This window comes from Phyllobates terribilis, unplaced genomic scaffold, assembly GCF_046119375.1.
Source record: "Phyllobates terribilis strain yellow unplaced genomic scaffold, ASM4611937v1 Scaffold_4__5_contigs__length_816908805, whole genome shotgun sequence".
In the NCBI taxonomy this organism is placed as follows: domain Eukaryota; kingdom Metazoa; phylum Chordata; class Amphibia; order Anura; family Dendrobatidae; genus Phyllobates; species Phyllobates terribilis.
This window is the reverse complement of record NW_027362764.1, coordinates 126,051,668-126,079,455: the sequence shown is the minus strand read 5'-3', so window position 1 is coordinate 126,079,455 and position 27,788 is coordinate 126,051,668. Positions and strand designations below refer to the sequence as shown.

The following is a 27,788-nucleotide window of genomic DNA, read 5'->3' as shown; positions in this document are numbered from 1 at the left end:
TTTGCCCTCTGGAGGTTCCTAGTGCACCTTGGACACATCTGGCTATGGACTTTATTACTGACCTTCCCCCCTCTGAGGGTTTCACGGTCATCTGGGTGGTCGTGGACCGTTTTAGCAAGATGTGTCACTTGGTTCCCTTCATCAAACTGCCCTGCGCTAAGACACTCGCTAAGGCCTTTGTCAAGGAAATTGTCAGACTACATGGCGTTCCTACTGACATTGTTTCTGATAGGGGACCTCAGTTCGTGGCTCGTTTTTGGCGTGCCTTTTGTGACAGGTTGGGAGTTCATTTGTCGTTTTCATCCGGATATCATCCTGAGTCTAATGGCCAGACAGAAAGAAAGAACCAGGATGTTGAGCAGTTCTTGCGGTGTTTTGTGGCAGACAATCAAGAGGGGTGGTCTGAGTTTCTGCCACTTGCTGAATTTGCTCTTAACAACCATATATCCTCTTCTGCTGGGTGTTCGCCTTTTTTTTGTTGTTCTGGGAGACATCCGTCTTTTGGGTCATTCTCCAAATTGGTATCGGCTGTGCCTGAGGAGGAGAGTTTTTCCAGTGATTTGGAGAGAGTTTGGACGGATGTGCGTGGTAATCTTCAGGAGGCTAACAAAAAATCTAAGAGGTACTTTGATAGGAAACGGCAAGAGGTTTTGTTTGCTATTGGTGACAAGGTTTGGTTGTCCTCTAAGAATCTGCGATTGAGGATTCCTTCTAAAAAATTGGGTCCCAAGTTTGTAGGGCCCTTTAAGGGGCTTCAGATAGTTAACCAATCTGCTGTTAGGTTGGAGGTTCCTACCTCCTGGAAGATTAATCCGGTGTTTCATGTTTCTCTGTTGAAAAGAGCTGATGTGTCAGATGGTGACGCCTCTGCCACTGTTCCTCCGGTGGTGGAGGACGGGGAATATGAAATTTCCCGCATCCTAAATTCTAGACGGTATAGAGGGAGTTTGCAGTATCTCGTCGCTTGGAAGGGTTTCGGACCCGAGGATAACTCATGGGTGAGGGCGGATGATGTTTCAGCTTCCAGACTTGTCAGAGCGTTTCACAGGAGGTTTCCTGATAAGCCCGGGCCTAGGGGATCCGGAGGATCCTCTTAGAAGAGGGGGTACTGTTAGAACTCTCCTGTTAGGTTTTTTCTAGTTTGCTGGTCACATGACCTTTTTTGCCTATTTAATCCTGCTCCGCCCTCCTGGCCTAGCTGGACTTCATTGTAATTTCTACTCTTGAGCTAGCTTGGTGCTCTGTTACCCTTCTCAGTCAGTTTTGCTAGGTCTTCGGTCCTCTATGTTCTATGTTGTTTGTTTGTCTTATTTCTGCTACAATTTCTGCTAGGAGGTGTCCATCTTTCTCCCAGTCCCTAGTTCTGGTAGGGATTCCTTCCTCACTTCTATAGGTCTTCGTTCAGACTAGCCGAGGACTTTAGCGGGTCTGATCGCAGGATCAGGTTCCCCGTTACATCGTAGGGATCCAGCTTAGTTCTATTGTAGGGACAGATCTCCTGTCTTTCCTTAGTGCTTGTAGCAGATCATAACAGCAGCCACTGGAACTGGTAGCCCTGGACCATGTGAAACCGGCTCCAAGCAAATCTGGGTACATCTACGCCCTCACCATCATAGATCACTACTCCCGGTTTCTAGTGGTGGTCCCTGTCAAGGACTTAACGGCCCAAACAGCAGCCAGGTGCACTTCTGCCGTCCACACGGGTACCCGGAGCAAGTGCTGACGGACCAAGGACCAGCCTTCGAAGCGGAGGTCTTCCAGGAGTTCTGCAATCTGTATGGCTGCAGGAAGATAAGAACAACGCCCTATCACACTCAGACCAACGGACTATGTGAGAAAATGAACCAGGTGGTGATAGACTTGCTAAAAACGTTGCCCCTGGAAGAACGCAGTCTGTGGCCTGAAAAACTGCCTGATTTGGTGGACTTGTACAATCACATCCCCGTAGGCTCCACCAACTGTACCCCGACTTACCTAATGAGAGCAAGACCTGGTAAGCTGCCTATTGACCTGGAAATGGGAGTCCTGACACCTGAGGACACCTCGCCAGAGGCAGACTGGGATACAGAATGGCAGCAGCAGTATCGGAAAGTACAGGAAAGCGTCGAGCGAAGTCTGTCTCAAGCAAGAGAAAGGCAAGAGAAGGCTTATAACCAGTATGCTCCTGCTGTTCACCTGGTACCTGGAGAGCAGGTCTTGAAGAGAAAGAGACGGCTCCACAAGTTGGATGACCAGTTGGAGAAGGACCCGTACACCGTACTGCCCTCAAGTCATGAGAACCCAAAAGTATGTATCATCAGTAAGGATGGAGGAGAGACCACAGCCATTGTCTCCAGAGACCACCTGAAGAAGTGTCCCGAGCAGCTGCAAAGCCCTGAAGAAGATCAAGAAAACCCTCAACCCTCAGAGGAAAGGGAAGAGATGATCAGTACCGTACTCAGAGACTTTCCCCGGTCCTGGACTCAAATCAACAACGCAGTCGTGGTACCCGTCCTCACCTTTTTCCAGCCAGCCCCTCAAGGGCCTACAGAAGAACAGGGAGTGTCAGAAGAGCAGCCGGCCCAGGAGGCAGAAGAATCCATACCAGCAGCCCAGGAGAATCAACCCTCTGCTAGTAGTGAGCCTGCCATGCCCCTAGTAAGCCAAAGAGTACGCAGGAAGCTGCCAGACCTACCCGCAACACCTCCTACACCCTGTAGTGCAGAACCAGATAGTGGGTTACGTAGATCCACCAGGAGCACTAGAGGACAGATGCCCGCTCGCTGGAGAATCTAAAATGTAATCTGTAAACAGCAAATGTTGAAAAAGGTTTATGTTTTTGTTACCTGGTTACTAATTATGTTTCTCTAGTTACCCTTCAGGTTTATTTGGACTGACAGGTTATGGACGCTGAATAACCGGAACTACATGTAGATAGTTGCACCTTGGTGCCTCTTGCGAAGATGGCCGCGGAAGAGAAAACCTGTCTGGCGTGGCCTCCTTGTGGCCCAAAGTAGCTAGCCTCAGCCTTGCAGCCACGCCCAGGGCCAACGCTTGGGGTTTGCTTTGGACAGGTCCCCTACTCTGTGCCAAGACTTCACCTTGTTGGGTGATATGGACACCCGGTTACGGACACGCCGTGACCTCTAAAGACTAAAGTTTCTTGTATATATGTTGTTGTATTATTGTTTATACCCTGTATTTGTGTTTTCTTAAAAATGTGTTTAGTCCCGGAGTACTAAAATTCACTAGGGGGGAATGTGGCACCCCAGGGGTCTGGTTGCCACAGTAATAGAAATATTACGTCTGAGAGCAAGTGGGAGGTTTCTCTGGTCAGGAGCCCTTAAGCATGCAACACTTCCTGCCCAGACCTGGGAGGGAAGGAATCTGCCCTTATAAACTGGGTCTGGGGCGGGATTAGTGAGTTCAGTCAGAGCCTGGAGACAGTTCCAGACACAGGGAGAGTTACAGCAGGAGCTCTGTAGGAGAAGTAGCTGAAGACCAGGGGCTGGAAGCTAAGCAGAGCTCGCCCTGGCAGAAGAATCTGATAACCGGACACCGGAGTCCGAGGCTGTGGGGACTGATATTCACCCAGGAGCAGAAACCAGCCGGCAGGGGATTCCAGGTCCTCTGTCCATAGAAGCCCGGAGGCTCAGTCACAAGGAAGGGACCAGCACCGCCATCCAGGAGCGGAGGCTAACAGAAGGCCCCAAGTCACCAGCCATACGGGTGAGCACCACACGGTATACTCAGGGACGTGGGCTACTTCTACCCGCTTACAGCAAGGTAGCCAGAAAGAGTGCAGATAGACGGGGAGGCCTACAACTCCACCTGGCCAGGGGAACTCCTGTTTGCTCGCAGACTGACCAGGCCCCTTATGTTAGCCAGTACTCCCGGGAGGGTCTGCCTTAATATCACCAGTAAAGACCCTGAACTGCACTGCAAAGACTGTGAGTCGTTCCTGTTTCATCGCCACACCGGCACTACTAGTGCTGGGACTCCCGTGCACTATCACCCTCTCCATCAACTACACTGCCCTGGGGCTCCACTCTTCCCGTGGGGAGTCACACTACCTCAGCTGCACACACCATCAGCCCCAGCGGTCTGCCTTGCAGTGACGGTCCGCGCTGACCGCAATCCACGGGTGGCGTAGTCGGACAATTAACCTAAAACCCCCCACAAAATACCGCCATCGGCCTGACCACCCTGAGCCACGGGACCGGGTCACCGCCACGGATTCTACAACCCCCAGAGACCCGGCTCCGGGTATCCCACACACGTCCACACTAGGCCCAGGGGGCGAGTCACTCGCTGTATTATGCCCTGGAGTTAGATAAGTCGAGTGTATAACGTTCTGCAATTAGATACGCAGAGTGTAACACATGCTAGGATTAAATTCAGGGCTTAGTGTAGTGCATCACATGAAGGGATTAGCTACAGGGCTCAATGGAGTGTATCACACAGGATGGGATAGATACGCAGTATCTAATGTATGTAATGTGTCACTCCGCTCTTTCCACATATATCTGAGCAGTGTTGTAATGTGTGAAACCGCTCCGTCCACTTCTATGGGAGCAGTTGTGTAATGTGTGATACCGCTACATCCAATTCTAAGACAGAAGTTGTGTAATGTGTGACACTGCTCCGTCTACCTATATGGGAGCAGTGGTGGAATGTGTACCACCACTTCATCTACTTCTATGGGAGCAGTTGCGTAATGTGTGACACTGCTCCATCTACTTCTATGGGAGCAGTGGTGGAATGTGTGACACTGCTCCGTCCACTTCTATGGGAGCAGTTGTGTAATGTGTGACCCCCACTCCATACTCCTCTATGGGAGCAGTGGTGTAATGTGTGATACCGCTACATCCACTTCTAAGAGAGCAGTTGTTTAATGTGTGACACTGCTCCGTCTACTTCTATGGGAGCTGTGGTGGAATGTGTACCACCACTTTGTCCACTTCTATGGGAGCAGTTGTGTAATGTGTGACAATGCTCCGTCCACTTCTATGGGAGCAGTTGTGTAATACCGCTCCGTCGACTTCTATGGGAGCAGTGGTGGAATGTGTGACACCGCTCTGTCCACTTCTATGGAAGTAGTGGTGTACTGTGATGGGCATTAGATACATGGCTCTGGGGCATATTACACATGACCGGCGTTAGATACATGGCTCTGGGGCATATTCTGAATGATCAGCATTAGAAACACGTCTCTTGGGCAGATCACGCATGATGGGTATTAGATACATGGCTCTGGGTCGTATCACGCATGTTCGGCATTAGATACACTGCTCTGAGGCATATCATGCATGATGGTCTTAGATACACAGTTCTGGGCAGTATTTCGCATGATGGCATTAGATACATGGCTCTGGGGTGTATCATGCATGATGGTATTAGAGCATACCACACATGATGGGCTTTAGATACATGGTCTGTTACATCAGTGCCTTCTTCAGAAAATTACAATGATAAAGAAGCTGAGTCAGTGATCAGAGGACAGCAGCGTGACAATTACTCTCCTGCGCTCTAAAACTGCGGTGACAGCGGTGGGGAGCGGTGATCAGTAGCCTGCTATCGTACTGCTGTCAGGGTGTGAACACTGCTCACCGCCGCCAATACTCACCTTAACCCTGCACCTCCTGTCACTGCTCGCGCTGAGCACTGTGTGCAGTGACAGGGGGAAATCGAAGCTCCCAACATAGCTAGCGTCCATCTGCTCCCACAGCTGTGACCTTGACAGCCCAGGAGGCGTGCCAAGGTCCCCGCAGGAGGCAGCCACAATGCAGGAGATGTGGTCGGAGAGTGACCGCAGTCTCCTATGTACAGGTATTTGAGATGTGTAAATGTCGTGCTCAGACACTTATACACCAGCAAATGTAAATGGCAGCCCCCAGTGACTGAAGAATAAGTGAATCAATAAAAAACAGTTAAAGTGGTGCATTTCATTTTGTGTAAAAAATAATTGATTATATAATCAAAAATTATTAATACAAAAATAAAAGTCATGGCACTTTCCCTTTAAAGGGACTCTATCAGCACAGAATGACTGTTCAAACCAAGCTGAGCCGCTCAGTGCTTCATGGTGGGGACAATCACTTATATAAACCTGCTTGGTTTCCATTTATCTCCACCCTTCTCTGGCTCTAGGAGATAGGACGAAAACTAGCAGGTAGGGAGAGGGTATCCCAGTATCCACTCTACTGCTGCTGCGTGAGACAGTTGTTCTGTGGCAGTAGATTTGTTCCAGTTGCCAGAATGGCTTTGGGCCATATGAGTTAGGAGATGTAATACATTGCATGTGCATACACTGAGGACTGATAAATGTACATTGTGCTTTGTACTTTGCTGCCATCTAGTGGCTAATGTGTGCATATGAAAGTCAGGTATTCAGTCTCCTAACAAGCTTACTTCCGGTCCTGTCTAGTCTAATCCTGAGAGAGGAAGGAAGTACTACCACTCCCAGGATATACAGGGTGGACCATTTATATGGATACACCTAAATTAAATGTGAATGGTAGGTGATATCAACTTCCTGTTTGTGGCACATTAGTATATGGGAGGGGGAAAACTTTTCCAGATGGGTGGTGACCATGGTGGCCATTTTGAAGTTGGCCATTTTGGATCCAACTTTATTTTTTTCAATGGGAAGAGGGTCATGTGACACATCAAACGTATTGAGAATTTCACAAGAAAAACAATGGTGTGCTTGGTTTTAACGTAACTTTATTATTTCATGAGTTTTTTACAAGTTTATGACCACTTGTAAAATGTGTTCAAAGTGCTGCCCATTGTGTTGGATTGTCAATGCAACCCTCTTCTCCCACTCTTGACACACTGATAGCAACACCGCAGAAGAAATGCTAGCACAGGCTTCCAGTATCCATTGTTTCAGATGCTGCACATCTCGTATCTTGATGGTATGATGTGGTATATGGGGTACAAAGATAGTGGGGCCATTCTTCATCAATGGAAACCTAAATGCCACTGGATATCTGAAATTGCTACATGATGATGTGTTGCCCTCTTTATGCACTGAAGATGGCACGTTCCCTGAGTTTTTCCAACAAGATGGTGCACCACCACATTATGGGTGTCAGGTCCGAGCATTCCTACATGAACAGTTTCCTGGAAAGTGGATTGGTCGTCGTGGGCCAGTTGAATGGCCACCAAGGTCTCCCGATCTGACCCCCTTAGACTTTTATCTTTGGGGTCATCTGAAGGCAATTGTCTATGCTGTGAAGATACGAGATGTGCAGCATCTGAAACAACGGATACTGGAAGCCTGTGCCAGCATTTCTTCTGCGGTGTTGCTATCAGTGTGTCAAGAGTGGGAGAAGAGGGTTGAATTGATAATCTAACACAATGGGCAGCACTTTGAACACAAAAACTCATGAAAGAATAAAGTTACATTAAAACCAAGCATACCATTGTTTTTCTTATGAAATTCTCAATAAGTCTGATGTGTCACATGACCCTCTTCCCATTGAAAAAATAAAGTTGGATCCAAAATGGCCGACTTCAAAATGGCCACCATGGTCACCACCCATCTGGAAGAGTTTTCCCCCTCCCATATACTAATGTGCAACAAACAGGAAGTTGATATCACCAACCATTCCCATTTAATTTAGGTGTATCCATATAAATGGCCCACCCTGTATATTCCAGTCCATGCTGAGGGGACATCTTTCTCCATATTGTTGCCTCCACAAAGGAGTGACGCTTCATACAGTCAGGAGAGAGAACGCTGAACAAGCTCTCTGGCATACTGGTTTTCCTATGCGCTTCCAGCGGGAACCAGTGCAACATGACTTCAACGCCACACACTTTGCCCGCCCTACCCGCTGCAAGTGGGAATGATAGCACTCCAAACCATGACTAACTCCATACTACACTAGCACCATGGGGAGCTAACCTGGGAAGGGCCCGCCATCAGCGTAGTGTTACCTGGACTGTGCTTTCTTACAATACCTCCAATAGCAGAGTGAAGTGAACTGTGCTCCTGAGGGGCCCTAAACCTGCGGCTTCACAAGGAGACGAAAACTCCTTTCATATGCAAAATACTGAGCGTATCCTACGCTGTGAACTACAGCCACTTTGCCTTTAAGAGAGACTGTAACCTTTTATTTCCTTCAGTAAAGTGTTATGTTTGCAAGGTCACTCATGTGTCTGGCAGCTTCCAATTGCACTAATATACCGGGCGCTCCAGCACCTGCACCCAGACACCACGTCTACAGGAGCACCCCCGGGGGGTCCCATACCATCTCTGCAAGTGCAACCTCCCACTATTGACAATTGCTGTGGTCACAAGGGAAGCGTTTAGGGGTCCAGCAGCCCCCTTCAGCTACCGTAACATTACCACCTGCTGATAGTGGAACTAAATGTCCCAGCTGGCCCCTCTGCATCATCTGACACCTCAGCCATGGCTCACTACAGGAAGGTGCACTTAAATGTTTGGCCCCGCCATGATGCACCGAGCTTGGTTGGAACAGTCATTCTGTGCTGACAGAGTCCATTTAAACAGTATAATATGAAGAACTAGATGGTGGCCCGATTCTAACGCATCGGGTATTCTAGCATATATGTCTCCTGACCCTCCTTTATAATGCATCATGCAGGATGTCACATCCCCCCTCCCTTATAATGCCCCATGCAGGAAGTCACATCCCCCGTATATAATACCCCATGCATATAATACCCCATGCAGGATGTCACATCCCTCGTATATAATACCCCATGCAGGATGTCACATCCCTGTATATAATACCCCATGCAGGATATCACATCCCCCCTATATAATGCCCCATGCAGGAAGTCACATCCCACTATAGTGCACCATGCAGGATGTCACATCCCCCCTATATAATACCCCATGCAGGATGTCACATCTCTCCATAGTGCCCCATGCAGGCTGTCACATCCCCCCTATATAATACCCCATGCAGGATGTCACATCCCCTGTATATAATACCCCATGCAGGATGTCACATCCCCCCTATATAATACCCCATGCAGGATGTCTCATCCCCACTATATAATGCCCCATGCAGGAAGTCACATCCCCCCTATATAATACCCCATGCAGGATGTCACATCCCCCTATAGTGCCCCATGCAGGATGTCACATCCCCCTATATAATACCCCATGCAGGATGTCACATCTCTCCATAGTGCCCCATGCAGGCTGTCACATCCCCCCTATATAATACCCCATGCAGGATGTCACACACCCCCATAGTGCCCCATGCAGGTCCCCTATGGCCCCATACAAAAAAAAAAATAAATCCAATACTCACCTCACTACTTCTCTGGACTCCAGCGTAGCCGGCATCTTCCCGCTGTGCGCTGTGACCGCTCAGGAGAGAGCGCAGTGTAAAGACGTCACCGCGCCCTCTGACCGGAGATGTCACAGAGCATCAGCGGAAGACATAGGAGCTGCTGCGCAGGCACGGGGAGGGGTAAGTATGACGCCGGGATTTCCTGGACAGACAGAAAGACAGACAGACGGGATAAGACAATTGTATAGATAGATAAGCAAACATGAAGAAGACTTACATATTCCATTATGGTATTTCAAAGTGCTAACGCTGTGTTTATGAGATTTGTATGTTCGGGCACATTCACCAGTGTCGGACAACCAGCATTTTGCAGTCCGGTCAGCGCTGCCAGAATATAGATGTCGCCCAGCCATCTGTAAGAAGAAGAACACTGTTATGCTATAATTATAGTTAACTACTACTGACAGCTGGAGGTCAGTGTAAGAAAACAATTGTAGTCCTTTACAGAATAAGAAGTTATGCTTAGATGAGATCAATTATGATTCATAAGCTATAATATTCCAAACCTACGTAGCACTATCCAATATTACCACTGCACGAATGATCCAATATCATAGCATGTGTGGCCAGAAACCAAATCAATAGGAAAATATTCACACATCGGAGAAAGGATCAAGCCTCACTCAAGATGGAAATGATGCAAATGGTGGGCCCAAGAGACCAACTACGTGGACTTTGTCTGATGTGACCACCCACAAGCGAGGTCAAGGTATCTTCAGGACATTTGGTTTAGTTTCACAATATTTTAGACCACTGTGTAGATCAAAACTTAGAAATATGGATATGATTTTTAAAGTTGGTTTTTCCCCAGGTCATTGCTGTAGTAAGATCAAGTTTTTACATTATCTAGAATTTCTACATTTTTCCAACATACAGTACTATGCAAAAGTTTTAGGCAAGGATGGAAAAAATGCTGCAAAGTAAGAATGTTATTAAAAATACAAGTGTTAATAGTTTGTTTTTATTAATTAAAATGCAAAGTGAAAGAACAAAAGCAAAAAGTAAATCAAATCAATATTTGGAAAGACCAACCTTTGCCTTCAAAATATAAATTCTTCTAGGTACAATTGCGCACAGTTACTGAAGGAAAATAGCAGAAAAGTTGTTCCAAACATCTTGGAGAACTAACCACAGATCTTCCGTGGATGTCGCTTGCACAAATATTTATGTCTCTTCATATAATCCCAGATAGACTTGATGTTGAGATCAGGGCTCTTTGGAGGCCAAATCATCACTTCCAATACTCCTTGTTCTTCTCTGCATTGAGAATAGTTCTTAAAGGGAACCGGTCACCAGTTTTGTGACATAGCAGCTAAAAATATCACCTTATTCAGCGTCTGCGCTGCATTCCCTAAATTCTTAAAAAAAAAACTGACTCCCCTGTAGACCAGTGAAAAACCTTCTTAATGTCTCCTGCGCTGTATGGTAATCTTCTTGATCCGGTCCAATGGGCACAGCTTTGGGCCTCTCCATTCCTCCTCTGGTTGCTGCTTGCTGTCCTTATTCTTTAACATGGATGACATCCACATCGCTGTGCAAAAGCTTGCACCTGCGTAAAAATACCATGTCTCACTCCTGCGCAGTATGCTTTACCTATCTGCTAGAAAAGCCGAAAAACAGAACTGCGCATGCGCCAGCAGGGAACACAGCAATGGTGACAAAATAGTTCCAGTACATGAGCCGGAAATACGTGTGCGGGCGCATGCATACAGCATATTGGCTGTATGTTTGGGGTCGTTTTTCTGCTACAAAATACATTTGGAGTTAATCAAATGCCTCCCTGATGGTATTACATGATGGATAAGTATCTGCCTGTATTTTTCAGCACTGAGGACACCAACAAATCGCAACATTTGTGATTGTAGATGCAGTGGTCAGCCAAGGAAACCTAGTTCCTCATGCTTATCTCCCTTCAAGATCAGATGTCAACAGCTCAGAACTGACAGCAACCAGGGGGACCCAGCTACATGCATCTACTGTGCAGAGAAATCTGGCCAAAAGTGCTCCTCATGGATTTTGCAGCCAAAAAAACATACCTTCAACATGGAAACAAGGCAAAGCCACTCAACTATGCATGAAAATATAGGAACTGGGGTGCTCTGGACTGATGACTCAATCTGTGAAATATTTGTCTGCAATAGAAGGTCATTTATTGTAGGGATGAAGAGCGGTGCAATAATGAGTGTCTGCAGGCAGCAATGAAGCATGGTGGAGGGTCCTTACAAGTTTGGGGCTGCATTAGCAATTGGAGTTGAGAATTTGGTCAAGATTAACGATGTCCTCAATGCTGATGTGACGCCCTACAGCTGCAGGCTGTCACAGAACTCCTTGGTGTTGCACAGATGGGATTCTGCCCAGTGGCCTCAATACATGCAGACACCTCCACCCAAGTCCACTAGATGGAGCCCTGTCAGGTATATATATACAGGGGGGTGGAGTTCAGGAAGTCAGTCAGAGTGTAACACAATGCTGCAGCACCAGACAAGCTGAAGTCTGTGTGGCTGAAAGCCAGGCTAGGCCCAAGCTGCGGGCTAGTCTGGCCAGTGAGAGCCTAGAGTGGGCTAGAAGGCAAGAAGCAAGAGAAGAGCCATGAGGGACAGAGGAACCACAGAGGGTTCGTCCCCTGTTGCAAGCCGGGCACCGGGCCCGAGCCTATTGGGATCTCTATGCCCAGTAGGGAATCTGGCATACTGAGGAGGATTTCATATCCCTCAGTCCACCCGTAAATAGCGCACACTCAGAGGACTAGGTACCACGAAGGCCCCAGCGTCCAGGGATCGGGGTAACCAGTGGGAAGGCCTTCGCTGCCAAGCAAGACGAGTGAGAGAAACATCAAGGGAGCTAGACCCTGTTCCAGGCAGGTCAGAAGCTCCAGGGAGAGAGACAGGAAGATAAAGAAAGGAGGCCTTACACCCGCTCACTGGGGAGCAAGACCAGAAGTGCACACCACCTACAAGTGCTCTGGACCGTTACTGACTACCATCTGCAGTAAAGGTACTGAAACTAGCCCCGGTGTGTGTCTGTTCTTCCTTGGACCCGGCTGAGTCCCATCTCTCCTGCATCCCTTCACACCATCCCCACACTACCTTGGTGCTAGCTCTACCTGTGGAGAGCCACACCATCCCTGCAGCCGTAACACCAGCTCCAGAGGACTGCTCGCAGCGGCGGCACCCTTTACCCACATTCCACAGGTGGCGTCACGAACACTTTAAATCCCTTACAAGTATCCCCCCTTTTACTGACCGCCCTGGGTCACGGACCGGGCCGGCTACCGTGATATCCCCCAGCAACCAGAGGCCTGGCTGCCGAGTACCCCACGGCCCAGGGGGCGCGTCAGCTGTGGCGTCACGAACAGGATTCCGTGCCCTTTGCCACCGGGTACTGTGCGCCTTAAAAGACTGTAATACTCACTGTGGTGAAGTTTTCCCGCCATTCCCGAAATTTCCCGCCATTTTTCCTGTCGCCACACAGGAAGAAGAGGGGCGCAACCGCGGGAATCGGAGAGGCGTAAGCGCTGGAAGCGCGCAAAGCCCAGGACACACCCCGCCCCTGACGTCGAACCAGGAAGCGTCAGGTCCTGGAAGGAGTCCAGAGGATGCTCTGACTTCAGACGCGAGCGACGCAAGGTCCTGGAAGAAGACCGTCGCCCGCGGAGCTGCGGCCTACCTGATAAAGAAAGTGAAGAAGGTAGGCTCCGGTTCACTAGGGGGGCGCAACCATGGCCGACGACCAGCAAGCCGCCGGAGCACCGGTTAACGCTCCAGATGCCCAACCTGTGCCCGGTGCTGCTCGGGCAGGAGCAGTCGCCGCACCAGCAGGAGCTGTGGCACGGATCATGCCCATGGCTCTGCTGTATGCCCTAGATGTTCAGAGGGTGACGGAACTTCTGCAGGAGGACACCCTGACTGAACAGGAGGATGACCAGGATGGGTCACCTACCTCCCATCCCCAGGCGCATCCCAGGAAGGGGGCGCCCTTGAGCTACGAGTTCCCCGGTAGCTCTCATGTTTAAGTATATAAGTTCCTGAACTACTAGGAGGTCGGGAACTGTGAAAGACCCGCCTTGTACATAATTTGCACCTCCTGAGGTGCCCCCTGGTGGTTTTCACAAGACCACCACCACTAAAATCTGCTTGGCGTGGCCGAACCAGTGGTCCTACACCAGTCCTGCAGCCCGCCCAGGACCTTCGTTGGGGGTTTGGAGCAGGTCCCCCACAAGCCAGCTTACCCGGATGAGAGGGACACACCCGAGGAGGGATCTCATCAAGACTGGTTGCTACAGTAAAGCATAAATAATGTTTATTAAACCTGTTATTGCAACGTTCAAGCTACGTGCCTCCCATAAAGGGAAGAAAATTGTAATGTTTAAAAATATGTTATCCTTGTGTTACCTGTTATACAAAAATTTGTTTCAGTCCGGGAGTACTGATTTTTACTAGGGGGGAATGTGATGCCCTGCAGCTGCAGGCTGTCACAGAACTCCTTGGTGTTTCACAGATGGGATTCTGCCCAGTGGCCTCAATACATGCAGACACCTCCACCCAAGTCCACTAGATGGAGCCCTGTCAGGTATATATATACTGGGGGTGGAGTTCAGGAAGTCAGTCAGTGAGTGTGACACGATGCTGCAGCACCAGACAAGCTGAAGTCTGTGTGGCTGAAAGCCAGGCTAGGCCCAAGCTGCGGGCTAGTCTGACCAGTGAGAGCCTAGAGTGGGCTAGAAGGCAAGAAGGAAGAGAAGAGCCATGAGGGACAGAGGAACCACAGAGGGTTCGTCCCCTGTTGCAAGCCGGGCACCGGGCCCGAGCCTATTGGGATCTCTATGCCCAGTAGGGAATCCGGCATACTGAGGAGGATTTCATATCCCTTAGTCCACCCGTGAATAGCGCACACTCAGAGGACTAGGTACCACGAAGGCCCCAGCGTCCAGGGATCGTGATAACCAGTGGGAAAGCCCTCACCGCCAAGCAAGACGGGTGAGAGAAACATCAAGGGAACTAGACCCTGTTCCAGGCAGGTCAGAAGCTCCAGTGAGAGAGACAGGAAGATAAAGGAGGCCTTACACCCGCTCACTGGGGAGCAAGACCAGAAGTGCACACCACCTACAAGTGCCCCGGACCGTACCTGACTACCATCTGCAGTAAAGGTACTGAAACTAGCCCCGGTGTGTGTGTCTGTTCTTCCTTGGACCCGGCTGGGTCCCATCTCTCCTGCATCCCTTCACACCATCCCCACACTGCCCTGGAGCTAGCTCTACCTGTGGAGAGCCACACCATCCCTGCTGCCGTAACACCAGCTCCAGAGGACTGCTCCGCAGCGGCAGCACCCTTTACCCACATTCCACAGGTGGCGTCACGAACACTTTAAATCCCTTATAAGTATCCCCCCCTTTTACTGACCGCCCTGGGTCACGAACCGGGCCGGCTACCGTGATATCCCCCAGCAACCAGAGGCCCGGCTGCCGAGTACCCCACGGCCCAGGGGGCGCGTCACTGAGATATACAGGTAGATACTTATCCATCATGCAGAACCATCAGGGAGGTGTCTGATTGGCTCCAAATATATTCTGCAGCAGGTAAACGACCCAATAAATACATTCTTTGGCATTAAGAATAATCTTCAGTGTAAAAAGGAACATGGAGTCCTGGAAGTGATAATATGGCCCCCATAGAGCCCTGATCTCAAAATCAAGCCTGTCTGGGATTACATGAGGAGACCGAACTATTGGCACAAGCAACTTCCACAGAAGATCTCTGGTTAATTCTCCTAGATGTTTGGAAGAAACTCCTTGCCCTACACCAAATATTGCTGTCATCTAGATTTCTCAACTTTTTCCTCATCTGCCTAAAACTTTTGCACAGTACTGTATATTGCCTTTTTACAACTTCAGTTCAAGTTTCTATGGATTTATTTAATTTAGTTGAGAGGACAACATACAACAGAGCAAAAATGTTGCATCTTTTGGTGTTTATACACAAGTCTTGCCACTCTTCTAATCCATGAATTACCACCTTTGTGTTTTAGTTGCTTGGAGATGTCTGCTTCCTGTCAATGGAAAGTTCATTTTTTACATTCAGTAACTGAAAATATGTTTTGATCATCTCTAGCTGACAAATCAGATTGTGTCCTATTCACACCTACAGTTGTGCTCAAAAGTTTACATACCCCGGCAGAATTTTTCCTTTCTTGGCCTTGTTTCAGAGAATATGAATGATAACAAAAAAAAAAATTTTTCTCCACTTATTGTTATTGGTTGGGTGAAGCCATTTATTGTCAAACTACTGTGTTTTATCTTTTTAAATCTTAATGACAACCAAAAACAACCAAATGACCCTGATCAAAAGTTCACATACCCAGGTGATTTTGCCCAGATAACATGCACAGAATTTGACACAAATGTGTTTGAATGGCTACTAAAGGTAACATCCTCACCTGTGACCTGTTTGCTTGTAATCAGTGTGTGTGCATAAAAGCTGAGTGAGTTTCTGGGATCCAGACAGACTCTTGCATCTTTCATCCAGTAACTGACGTTTCTGGCTTGTGAGTCATGGGGAAAGCAAAAGAATTGCCAACGGATCTACGGGAAAAGGTAGTTGAACTGTATAACACAGGAAAGGGATACAAAAAAATATCCAAGGAATTGATAATGCCAGTCAGCAGCATTCAAACTGTGTTTAACAAATGGAAAATCATGGGTTCTGTAGAAACGGAGCAAAAATTTCATCCACAACTGCCAGGAAAATTGTTCGGGGTGCAAAGAAAAACCCACAAATAACATCAGCTGAAATTCAGGACTCTCTGAAAACTAGCGGTGTGGCTGTTTCAAGATGTACAATAATGAGGCTGTGAAGACCCGAGGTCTTCCGTGTGTGTAACGCTACTCAGACAACACATGGTGAGGGTAAAGCAGCATGGCAATACTTTATTGAACCACAAAGCGGACAATAAACACACAGAACAGTCCCAGCAAATACCCAAGATGGTACAACATTACACAGTCTTACCCTTCCTTCTCCGCCCGCCTGGGATAGAACAGCCGTGACTTTGGAGACTTCCAGGGCCGACTACCTCAACCAGTGGCCCCCCGCTTCTGGTGGGCCCCCACAGAGAGGAGGTAGTGGCAAGCTTAGGAAGCTAGCAGTCCATCAAGGTAGAAGACCAGGAGACCCGAGGGTCCAAATCTGGCCTCTCCAAGAGTTTCAATGGGGCCAAGCGACCGTTGGGTCCCTCCTGGCAACTCCAAATGTCTCCATGGGTTCTAGGTGACCGGGGGGTCCCTGCTAGCAACCCCAAAACAACATATCCATGGGGCAAGGTGACTTCTTCGTCTTCTCCTGGACTCCCCAAAATGTATCCATGTCTCTCTGATGGTTAATGGAGCAGATCCGAATCTTTCCAGTCCGGGCCGGTACCCTTAGACTAGAATAATATAGAATTCAAATCTGTGTCTTTTTGGCAATGCCATGCAATCCATCTGCTGTTCTGGAGGATGTCTCTCATTCTCCTTCCAAAGTCCTCCTGAATCTCTGTCCCAAGACTCCCTCTGTCTCAGAAACACATCTCCTTTCTGCTTCTCTGGGTTCAAGTCCAACTCTTACAAAAACACATGTCCCTCCTGCTTCTCTGGGCTCAGCAACCTGAATGGCAGAACTGCTCTCACCCTCCCCCCCAAAGCTAAGTATGCATATCACATGTCAGAGGTAAAGGTGCAGGGCTCACCTATCATTGTTTGAGATAATCTATTTACATAGTTGGTACCACAGGGGCTCTTATAAATACACATCATTGTTTCAGAATCAAAGAGCAGATAACATTCAGGGTTATACAAATAGTAGTCTGTGTTAATCAACTAAAGAAGAACACAGATTAAAGAGTTAACAAAAATAAAGGAATGCTGCTCTTGCCATCAGAAAATATGTCTGGCATAATTAATATTTTACTCTGTATCGTCACAGAGGCACTTGAAGAAAAATGGGCTGCATTGTCGAGTCGCCAGAAGAAAGCCATTACTGCGCAAATGCCATAAAATATCTCTCCTACAATACGCCAAACAGCACAGAGACAAGCCTCAAAACTTCTGGAACAAGGTAATTTGGAGTGATGAGACCAAAATTGAACTTTTTGGCCACAACCATAAACGTTACATTTGGAGAGAGGTCAACAAGGCCTATGATGAAGGAAACATCATTCCTAGAGTAAAGCACAGAGGTGGATCGCTGATGTTTTGGGAATATGTGAGCTACAAAGGCACAGGAAACTTGGTAAAAGTTGAAGGAAAGATGAATGCAGCATGTTATCAGCAAATACTGGAGGCAAGTTTGCACTCTAAGCCCAGAAGCTGCAAATGGGACGTACTTGAACGTTCCAACATGACAATGATCCAAAACACAAGGCCAAGTCGACCAGTCATTGGCTACAGCAGAATAAAGTGAAGGTTCGGGAGTGGCCATCTCAATCTCCTGACCTCAATATCATTGAGCCACTCTGGGGAGATCTCAAGCGCGCAGTTCATGCTAGACAGCCCAGGAATTTACAGGAACTGGAGGCTTTTTGTCAAGAAGAATGGGCAGCTTTACCATCTGAGAAAATAAAGAACCTCATCCACAACTACCACAAAAGACTTCAAGCTGTCATTGATGTTAGAGGGGGCAATACACGGTATTAAGAACTGGGGTATGTGAACTTTTGATCAGGGTCATTTGGATGTTTTTGGTTGTCATTAAGATTTAAAAATAGAAAACACAGTAGTTTGACAATAAATGGCTTCACCCAACCAATAACCATGAGTGGAGAAAAAGGTTTTTTGTCATCATTCATATTCTGTGAAACAAGGCCAAGAAAGCAAAAATTCTGCCGGGGTATGTAAACTTTTGAGCACAACTGTATGTTTGGCATGTACCCTGGGACTGGGAAGGGTCCTTATGCACACACTAAATTTATCCATAAACTTGAATTGCCAGGCATAGGCTAAAAGAATGCCTTTTTGGCCTCCATCTGGCCAGTATGTGGGCAAGTATGCAAAAGTATCCAGTTTATAAAAATATATACATTGCTCAGCATAAATGAGAAGTAAAGTATGTAATGAAAAGTAAGATAACTTCCATTACAAAATCTTAAGTTTTATTCAAATTATTTGATGCAAAATGAATACACCACACACCAAAAACGACTTCATCTACTATTTTGTATGATCACCATGATTTTTAAAGAACAGCACCAAGTCTTCTGGGCATGGAATGAACAAGCTGGGGACATATTACAACATTTGTCTTTTTCCATTCTTCAAGAACGAGCTCTTTTAGAGCCTGGATGCTGGATGGAGAGCGATGTTCAACTTGTCTCTTCGTTTCTTTACAATGGGTTCCAATAGCTGATGGATACCTTGGCATCCATCCTGAGTGTATGCACCTGACAGTGGCCCCAAAGGTAGGCTAGACTTAGCCATACTCTGCCTGCAGTGAAGCCTCAGACCCCCAGCTTAGCATTTCCCCAGGTTCCCTGCTATCAGCTGAAGTGTTGTCTACTACTAAATAAATCCAATACTATAACAAAGCAATGGCTTTAGTTCTGGATCTGGCGGAGGTCTAGCAAGGTGGCAGTCGGGGATTTGGTCAAGGTCCCTCTTGTCCCATATAACCAGAAAAGTGAAACATCTACTAGTGTTGAAAATAAGAGTTAGTGTCTTCTCTTGAAGGTGAATGTCTTACAGTTTCCCCAAAAGTATTGAAGCTTTTGAAAACACTGATTTAGCAAAATCTTATCAGATTTTGGTGGGAGGAGGAGTGGGGAGATAGTTTTGTCACCGGGAAGGAAGCCCAGTGGGTGAGTCACATACATTACCTCCTAAGATGATCTCAAAGAAGACACTAGGTAGAGATGTATGGGAAGGGGCACTGGGGTTAGATGGGTCATAGGAAGCTATTAAAACTACAAAATATAGCTAGAATGAACAAGTTTTAGTGACATAACCACAAAACCCGTTTCACATGACTTTGCCAAGTGATGACTAGGGCGAGGCAAGGAAGATCTGATGAAAATGAGGAGATGACACTGATGTAAGCAATGTCCTTCTGGTGCCCTCAATAATGCGCTTTCTTTTGTATAACGGTAAATTGTAGAAAATTTGAGCATGTCGATGATATAATCCAGCAAACTGGACCAAGAAAAATATGTTAAAATGTTCTCATTTCTTCTTTAAACTTTTTGTCAGATTAAGTAGAGTTCAGGTCAGCGTGTGTAAATACTCCAGCCATGTATCTGTCAATATTATCCCGTGTTACATGCTGTCACACACATCACTTGTTTTATTTTCCTTTCCAAGACAAAGATCCTCTCATCCAATAACATCTGAGCTTAAGTGCAAGTGATTTTAGGAGACCGACACGAGAAAATGGCCTCAATGTTCAAAGTGGCGGCGTATCCACAGGATGATTGTTTTTATTTTCCTTTTTATTGTTTAAAGTATTCTGGTGATAGAATTACAAATACTAATGTGCCATGACCTAAAGAAGATGCGAGAAACAATCCTATCTATGTGTTTTCTTTGGCTGCTTATAGTAATGCACAAATGAAAGGAAGTTCAACTTCAAACTAAGGTTTCACCATGGCAAGACACCAGGACCTCAGCACTTCATCCCTCACAGGGGATTTTTTATCATTTAGGTAGATTTAAAAGGTCTGTCTGGCTTCAGAAACACATATTAAACGAATTTTGAGTTAATTCAAGGGAAACCCCCTCATTAAGAATCTGCATCAATAAACTGGAATAGAGTGTCTACACAAAGGGCCCGATTCCTCAAATCTTTTATGCCAGTATTCTGGTGTAAAACGCTTTGAAAAGTTGCATAATTTTGGTGCAACTCAAGGCTGTGCTAAAATTTTGCAACTTTTTGCATTCACAAGCTATTTTTATTCAGCTCTGACATAGTGGGCTGCATTGGGGCAAGAACTTGGCAATCGACGCTTGTCAAATTCATGACAAGTGGTGGCATTCGCTACACCACAAATCTTACTCCAGCAGGGACTGGAGTGGGATTTGTCGCCACGTGCACACACAGGTGTATATCACTCGTCTGACGTTCCTACGGACATGAATCGAGAGCGTCTGACTCCAGCACATCTCATCAAGACTGATGTGAACAATGTCGGTCTTGATAAAGGTTGCCGAAAAAAACAATTCAAGAAAAGAATTCTTATAAAATGCTTAAACTTTTCAAAACCAGGAAATTAAAAACTCCTCCAAAAACTTCCCAAAGAAAGAAGTGGTTTCCACTAGAAATTTTGGGGTTTTTAATGCCTCAAAATAACTGCATATACACATATACTATAAGACTACAATTTCTTAGTCTATCAAGGGTTACTAACTGGGGATCACAGCGGTAAACAAATGATATACTAACTTGCAGTTACTAAAAATCAGGAGGCCCAATAATATGTCATGTACCAAAAAATAATGGTTTAGTTACAATGAAACTAATATATTTTTATGTAACATTTAAAACAAAACAGGAGACACTGACTGAGAGCCAGCTATACAGTGAAATATTAATGAGCCGGCTGTCAGTCAGTGCTGCAGACGCCGCTCACTATGTAATGAGCAGTGACTGAAGCCTTGCTGGCTGCGTCTGTATGACTAAAAGCCAGAAGCTGAAGGGAGGAATAAAGTTAATTTCCTCCCAGTAGCTGGACTTTCAATTCTCTGATTGCAGTCATTTTGATACAATCATTTTTTCTGCTGCAGATCAAGCAGTGCCTAGAATATTGAGCTCTGTACAACCCCGCCCACACCCCTGATTGGCAGCTTTCTGTATACACTGTGCATAGGCAGAAAGCTGCCAATCAGTGGTGTGGAGGATTTACACAAAGCAGTTGTTTAGTAGGCAGTGACACCTAGTCCTCTGTTGATAACACATTGATTTTATTGAAACAGCAACACACAGTCTATTAAGTGATACATCACTTAAATCACTGTCTCAGCCCCTACATAATGCTACTCTCTGATTAGTTATTAAAAACCTGCTGACAGATTCCCTTTAAGTGAAACAATAAAACTGAAGATTTTCACTCCTGTATTTGATCACCATGCCTGCTCATGGATGACAAAACTACTACTATTTAACGGTTATCAAAGCTCAGCCTCTTAACCATCTTAACCAACATGAGGCTTAAAGGGGTTATTCACTACTTGGACAGCCCCTCCTTAAATGCGGTAGTCCCCTTTGTAAAATAAAATATACCTTATACTCACCTCCCACATTGGCTCTATTCCAGTGATGTCGGTGCCAGGTCTCCTGATCATTGTGTGACATTGTTATGCAACATGAGAGCTGCATCCAATCAGCAGCCACTGAGGGGCTGCAGTGCTCACAATTCCCTTGGCTGAAACTCGGACAACCAATGTGTGGAGTGTAGCACTGCAGCAGCAGCCTCTGATTGGCTGCAAGCTCATGCAACATAACAATGTTACATGAACACTGAGAGACCGATATCACTGGTGCGGGGGGGAAATTTTTTTTTTTTTTCATTTTACATAGGGAACTAAAGCATTTAAGAAGAGGTTGTCAAAGTAGTGGGCAACCCCTTTTTAATGCTCTCTATTAGTTAAAATCATTCCAACATAACTTGCTGGCAACTTTCACCTGAATCCTGACTTGCTAAAAAAAATTAGACCTTTTATGACATTTTCCATGCAACATGTAACTGTTACAAGTTTACCACAACAGAGAGGGTCCAGAAGACTGAAGTCTGATTTCACGTACTCGTGCACTGATTAGAAGCACTGCACCATCATATTAAACAGTGCAGGTTTCTAATAGCAGTGCAGGTGTTAATGTGTTCAGTTAAGAGCTTCTGGGGCATTCGTGCTTTGATGATCTCAGCTGTTCAGTGCTGGCCACTCCCCTCTCCTATATAAACTCACCTTTGGCACTCAGAGATTGCCAGTGTTAATTTCATACTGCCTGGTTCTGGAGTTGGAGGTGTTGGTTGTTTGTGGACATGTTTTGGAGAGTTGTTCTGCAGACTGTTGATTGGTGATTAGTCTGTGTGCATATCCTAATCGTTTCCTATTTGGTTTTTCCTTCCTTCACTTCCCGGTGTTCCACTCTGTAGTTTGTGAGTGCATATTTGTATGATTGGTATTTTCATTTATCCCTGTACGTCTTCCCTTGATAGTCTGGTTTGTGTATTCTTATACACTACAACTTCCCACTTCCCTGCATGGGGGGGGGGGGGACAGATAAAGGCTGATTTAGAAGCTCAGCAAGGTACGTGGCCCCGGAGTCTTCACAATCAGAAGTAATCTGGGGAGCAGGGATAGCTATGGCGCCCTTGTCTTTATGGCTACAGAAGGAGCCCTTAGCCCCGGGATAGTCTACAACAAAGTTGTGACAGTAAAACTTTCTTTCTTGTTTTCATAGACTTAAATTAATTTAGAAAATAATAATGAAATTAATTAAAATTTAAATATCCAGGCAGAAGCTGTAAAAACATAGCAAACCCTTGACTCGCGAAAAGTCATCATACAGCATGCAAGAGAGGTTACCCCCTGCTGAAAAAACCTCTAGGAAACCATGGCTGAAGGATTGCCCTTCCGTAGGGCTTAGAAAAATAATGCCAATATTAACTTATCACATACATGGTATCAAATATGAAAAATCATAAATAACAGATATATTAATGCATACATTAATAAATAGGAAATGATTACATAAACAGTTGTAGTGATTAAAACATGGTGGATTTTTGGGAAATTATTCCCCCAGTTTTTCTGGTAGAAATGGAAGAGACCGGAACACAAATTGTATACATATATTCCTATAATCTTACCCCCAGTAACACTAGTTATATGTGTCACCCGGGCCTTTTACCTTGTTTAGGATGTCACGGCAGTCGGCTCCCGGGCCCGTACTCTGGGTCTCTCTTTAAAAAGGAGTTTTAGTATACAGTTTGTCTCGTGACGCCACCTGTGGTTTTCGGTAATGGTTACCGGCGCTGCTGCAGACCTCCGGGGGGTGATGGGATGGCTGCTGGGATGTTTCTGCTCCCCACAGGCGGAGCGGGACCCCGGGGCAGTGTAGGTGCAAATGGTGGTGATGCTAGGGCTTGCAGTGCAGGAGAGATGGCGCAGCAGGATTAACTGACAGAGACAGGAGATTCACTTCAGTACATTTACTGGTGCGGATGTCAGGTACGGTCCAGGGTACTCGGTAGGAAGTATGCACTTCAGGACTTCTCCCCAGTTAGCGGGTATAAGGCCTCCTGGTCCGTGTCTCCCTCTCTCTAAGCTCCTGGCCAGCCTGCAATTGGGCCTAGCTTCTGTGTCGTGCTGTTCCTTCACCTGGCAACCACTATCCCTTGACGCCGGGGCCATCGTGGTTCCTAGTCCTGTCAAGGGTTTAGCTTCAGGTCGACCAGGGACTTGTAGTCCTCCTGGTATGCCGGTGATCCCTACTGGGTATAAAGGACCCTGTAGGCGCGGACCCGGTGTCCGATTCGTGTCTTGGGGTGAGCCTATGATGCTCCTCTGCCCTCTCAACTCCTCTCTCCTCTCCTTCTTGCCTCCGGCCATGCTCAGGGCTCTCAATACAGCAGAACAGAAGAAATGCTACGTCTTCACTGCTCTCAGTGGCAGCACACTCGCTGAACAACTCACTAACTGAACTGAACTGGTAACTCCACCCTCCATATATACAGTTAGGTCCATATATATTTGGACGGAGACAACATTTTTCTAATTTTGGTTCTAGACATTACCACAATGAATTTTAAACAAAACAATTCAGATGCAGTTGAAGTTCAGACTTTCAGCTTTCATTTGAGGGTATCCACATTAAAATTGGATGAAGGGTTTAGGAGTTTCAGCTCATTAACATGTGCCACCCTGTTTTTAAAGGGACCAAAAGTAATTGAACAGATTAAATAATTGTAAATAAAATGTTCATTTCTAGTACTTGGTTGAAAACCCTTTGTTGCCAATGACTGCCTGAAGCCTTGAACTCATGGACATCACCAGACGCTGTGTTTCCTCCTTTTTGATGCTCTGCCAGGCCTTCACTGCGGTGGTTTTCAGTTGCTGTTTGTTTCTGGGCCTTTCTGTCTGAAGTTTAGTCTTTAACAAGTGAAATGCATGCTCAATTGGGTTGAGATCAGGTGACTGACTTGGCCATTCAAGAATATTCCACTTCTTTGCTTTAATAAACTCCTGGGTTGCTTTGGCTTTATGTTTTGGGTCATTGTCCATCTGTAGTATGAAACGACGACCAATCAGTTTGGCTGCATTTGGCTGGATCTGAGCACACAGTATGGCTCTGAATACATCAGAATTCATTCGGCTGCTTCTGTCCTGTGTCACATCATCAATAAACACTAGTGACCCAGTGCCACTGGCAGCCATGCATGCCCAAGCCATCACACTGCCTCCGCCGTGTTTTACAGATGATGTGGTATGCTTTGGATCATGAGCTGTACCACGCCTTCGCCATATTTTTCTCTTTCCATCATTCTGGTAGAGGTTGATCTTGGTTTCATCTGTCCAAAGAATGTTCTTCCAGAACTGTGCTGGCTTTTTTAGATGTTTTTTAGCAAAGTCCAGTCTAGCCTTTTTATTCTTGATGCTTATGAGTGGCTTGCACCGTGCAGTGAACACTCTGTATTTACTTTCATGCAGTCTTCTCTTTATGGTAGATTTGGATATTGATACGCCTACCTCCTGGAGAGTGTTGTTCACTTGGTTGGCTGTTGTGAAGGGGTTTCTCTTCACCATGGAGATTATTCTGCGATCATCCACCACTGTTGTCTTCCGTGGGCGCCCAGGTCTTTTTGCATTGATGAGTTCACCAGTGCTTTCTTTCTTTCTCAGGATGTACCAAACTGTAGATTTTGCCACTCCTAATATTGTAGCAATTTCTCGGATGGGTTTTTTCTGTGTTTGCAGCTTAAGGATGGCTTGTTTCACCTACATGGAGAGCTCCTTTGACCGCATGTTTACTTCATAGCAAAACCTTCCAAATGCAAGCACCATACCTCAAATCAACTCCAGGCCTTTTATCTGCTTAATTGAGAATGACATAACGAAGGGATTGCCCACACCTGTCCATGAAATAGCCTTGGAGTCAATTGTCCAATTACTTTTGGTCCCTTTAAAAACAGGGTGGCACATATTAAGGAGCTGAAACTCCTAAACCCTTCATCCAATTTTAATGTGGATACCCTCAAATGAAAGCTGAAAGTCTGAACTTCAACTGCATCTGAATTGTTTTGTTTAAAATTCATTGTGGTAATGTCTAGAACCAAAATTAGAAAAATGTTGTCTCTGTCCAAATATATATGGACCTAACTGTATATCCCTAACGGGCTCCCTCTGGTGGTATGAGGTGGAAGTGTTTGTTTGTAACGAGGGCCTCTTGTGGAGAAGTCTATCCATGCACCCTTTTGGGTCCTGTGGTACCTGTTAACAGCAGGGTGCCACATATACACTTCCACTTACAGCAGACCCACCCTTGCTTAAATCTCTACAACTCTACAGACTAAACTGTAGGCGTTCTAGATTTCCCCCTCATAAAAGGATTGTCCACTATTCGCACCACCACTTCTCAAACCCTATGTTTCCCCCCAGTAAAAGAATAACATGTACACTCCCCTACGGTGTCGGCACTGGCTCTCCCGGGAATCGCAGGACACGATCTCTGCGGCCAATCAGCGGTGGCTTCACTCTACCTGTCTTCGGACAAATCACTTACATCTGGAGGAAGTGAGAGTTATTTTACTGGGGGCAAACATAGGAATTGAGGAGGGGTTGCCTGAGTAGTAGACAACTCCTTTAAACTCACAGTCCCCTTTGCTTAGGGCTTCCAGGGAACTTGTGTGTAAACTAGATTACACTGTAATAAAAAGATTCTTTGGTAATTAAAATGTTAGATTGTGCACATATCTGATTACAGATTTAAGATCCTGGTTTTCAGAAGATGCCACATGATGGGAGAATGAAGAAAAGCGCTTTATAAATATGTAGTAGAAAATGGTTATAGCGACATTTCATGTAATGTCATGTTTAGCAAACTGCACCGCAAAACTTCTGCTCTGTTTGCAAAAATGTCTTTATGCACAGACAAAACAGTGCCCTCGTGTCTAGACAATGTTTATTTCTACTACTGGTCTTGTTGACCACTGCTGAAAAGACGTCCTTCATTAACACCCAGGCAAATTTGTCATTACGTGTTTGTGCAATGAGTCATAATAGAGCATAGTATTATCTATAATATACTTACCTTCTAATGTCTTCACATACTGTTCCGTCCAGATATGTCCGGATCCCAGAATTCCAAGCGGCGGAAGTTCGTCGACCGCCATATTGAGACACCGAAGTGATGGGTGTCTCAATATGGAAACCGCTGGTGGTACCAGCCTCTTGTGCGGTACCACCAGCGGAACACCGTCGCGAACTCACCGTACACGCCGCCACAGGGATCAGCCGAATAATTCACTGACCGCCGCCATCTTTGTACAGGAGGAGCACATGCGCAGTTTTAATGTGACCGCCGCTATTTGCCTGCACAAAGATGGCGGCGGTCTGATTTACTGCGCGGGGAGACAGCTCAAACGAAAGAACACATGAGGGAAGAAGACAGCACAGGGGTGGAGAGAGAGAGAGAGAGAGCAGATTAGGGGGAGAGCACATGGGGTACACAGGTCAAAGAAGAGATCACATGAGAGGAGAAGACAACAGATGGGGGAGAGAGAAAGCGCACAGGGGGGAGAGAGACAGAGCACAGGGGGAGACAGCTCAAACGGGACAGCACATGAGGGAAGAACACAGCACAGGAAGGAGAGAGACAGCAGACAAGGGGGATAGCACATGGGGTAGACAGGTCAAAGAAGAGAGCACAGACGGGAGAAGTCAGCACATGGGGGAAAGAGAGAGTGGATAGGTGGGTGAGCACATGGGGGGAGAGATTCTCAACGCTGCAAAGCCTGCCCCCATCGTGACATTACCGCCCTCCCGATGCGATAGCATCAGGCCTCCATCTAGTACCATATAAGCATTGAATGGGCAGATGTGCTTGGATCGAATGACAAAATCATATTATTTTATCATATGACCACTGTTAAACCCAGCGTCGGACTGGTGGGCCTTGGGCCCACCAGAGAAAATCATTCCTGGGGCCCACTATGTAGCTACATAAAAAAAAATACAAGCCCACCAATTGTGAGATAAAATGTGCTAATATTGTGGTGTAACATTTATCAAAAATGGCGAACTTTGAGCCAAATCTTGTGTACTCACTTCAACTCCACTATTCTATATTTATCAAATTTTACCCCTAATGATAAAATTGGTGCAAATTATTTAACACAATATTGTAAGCATGGTAGCACACTTCTCAATGTTAAAAAAAGAGCTGACGTCCAGTGTGCCAAAAGTTATATAATTTTGTACAAATTGCAACTTTTTATGCATGTAAAAATGGTTTT

General features: G+C 46.2%; 1 protein-coding gene across 2 annotated transcripts in view; it reads right to left on the bottom strand.

Moving 5' to 3' along the window:
* The window catches only part of WDR86 (WD repeat domain 86), a 99,841-nt gene that overhangs the window by 22,352 nt on the left and 49,701 nt on the right, over positions 1 to 27,788 (bottom strand). For both annotated transcript variants that reach the window (XM_073677724.1, XM_073677725.1), the window contains exon 5: positions 9,535 to 9,670. In XM_073677724.1, the coding sequence (XP_073533825.1) occupies positions 9,535 to 9,670 (136 nt within the window). The remainder of the gene's footprint in view (positions 1 to 9,534; positions 9,671 to 27,788) is intronic.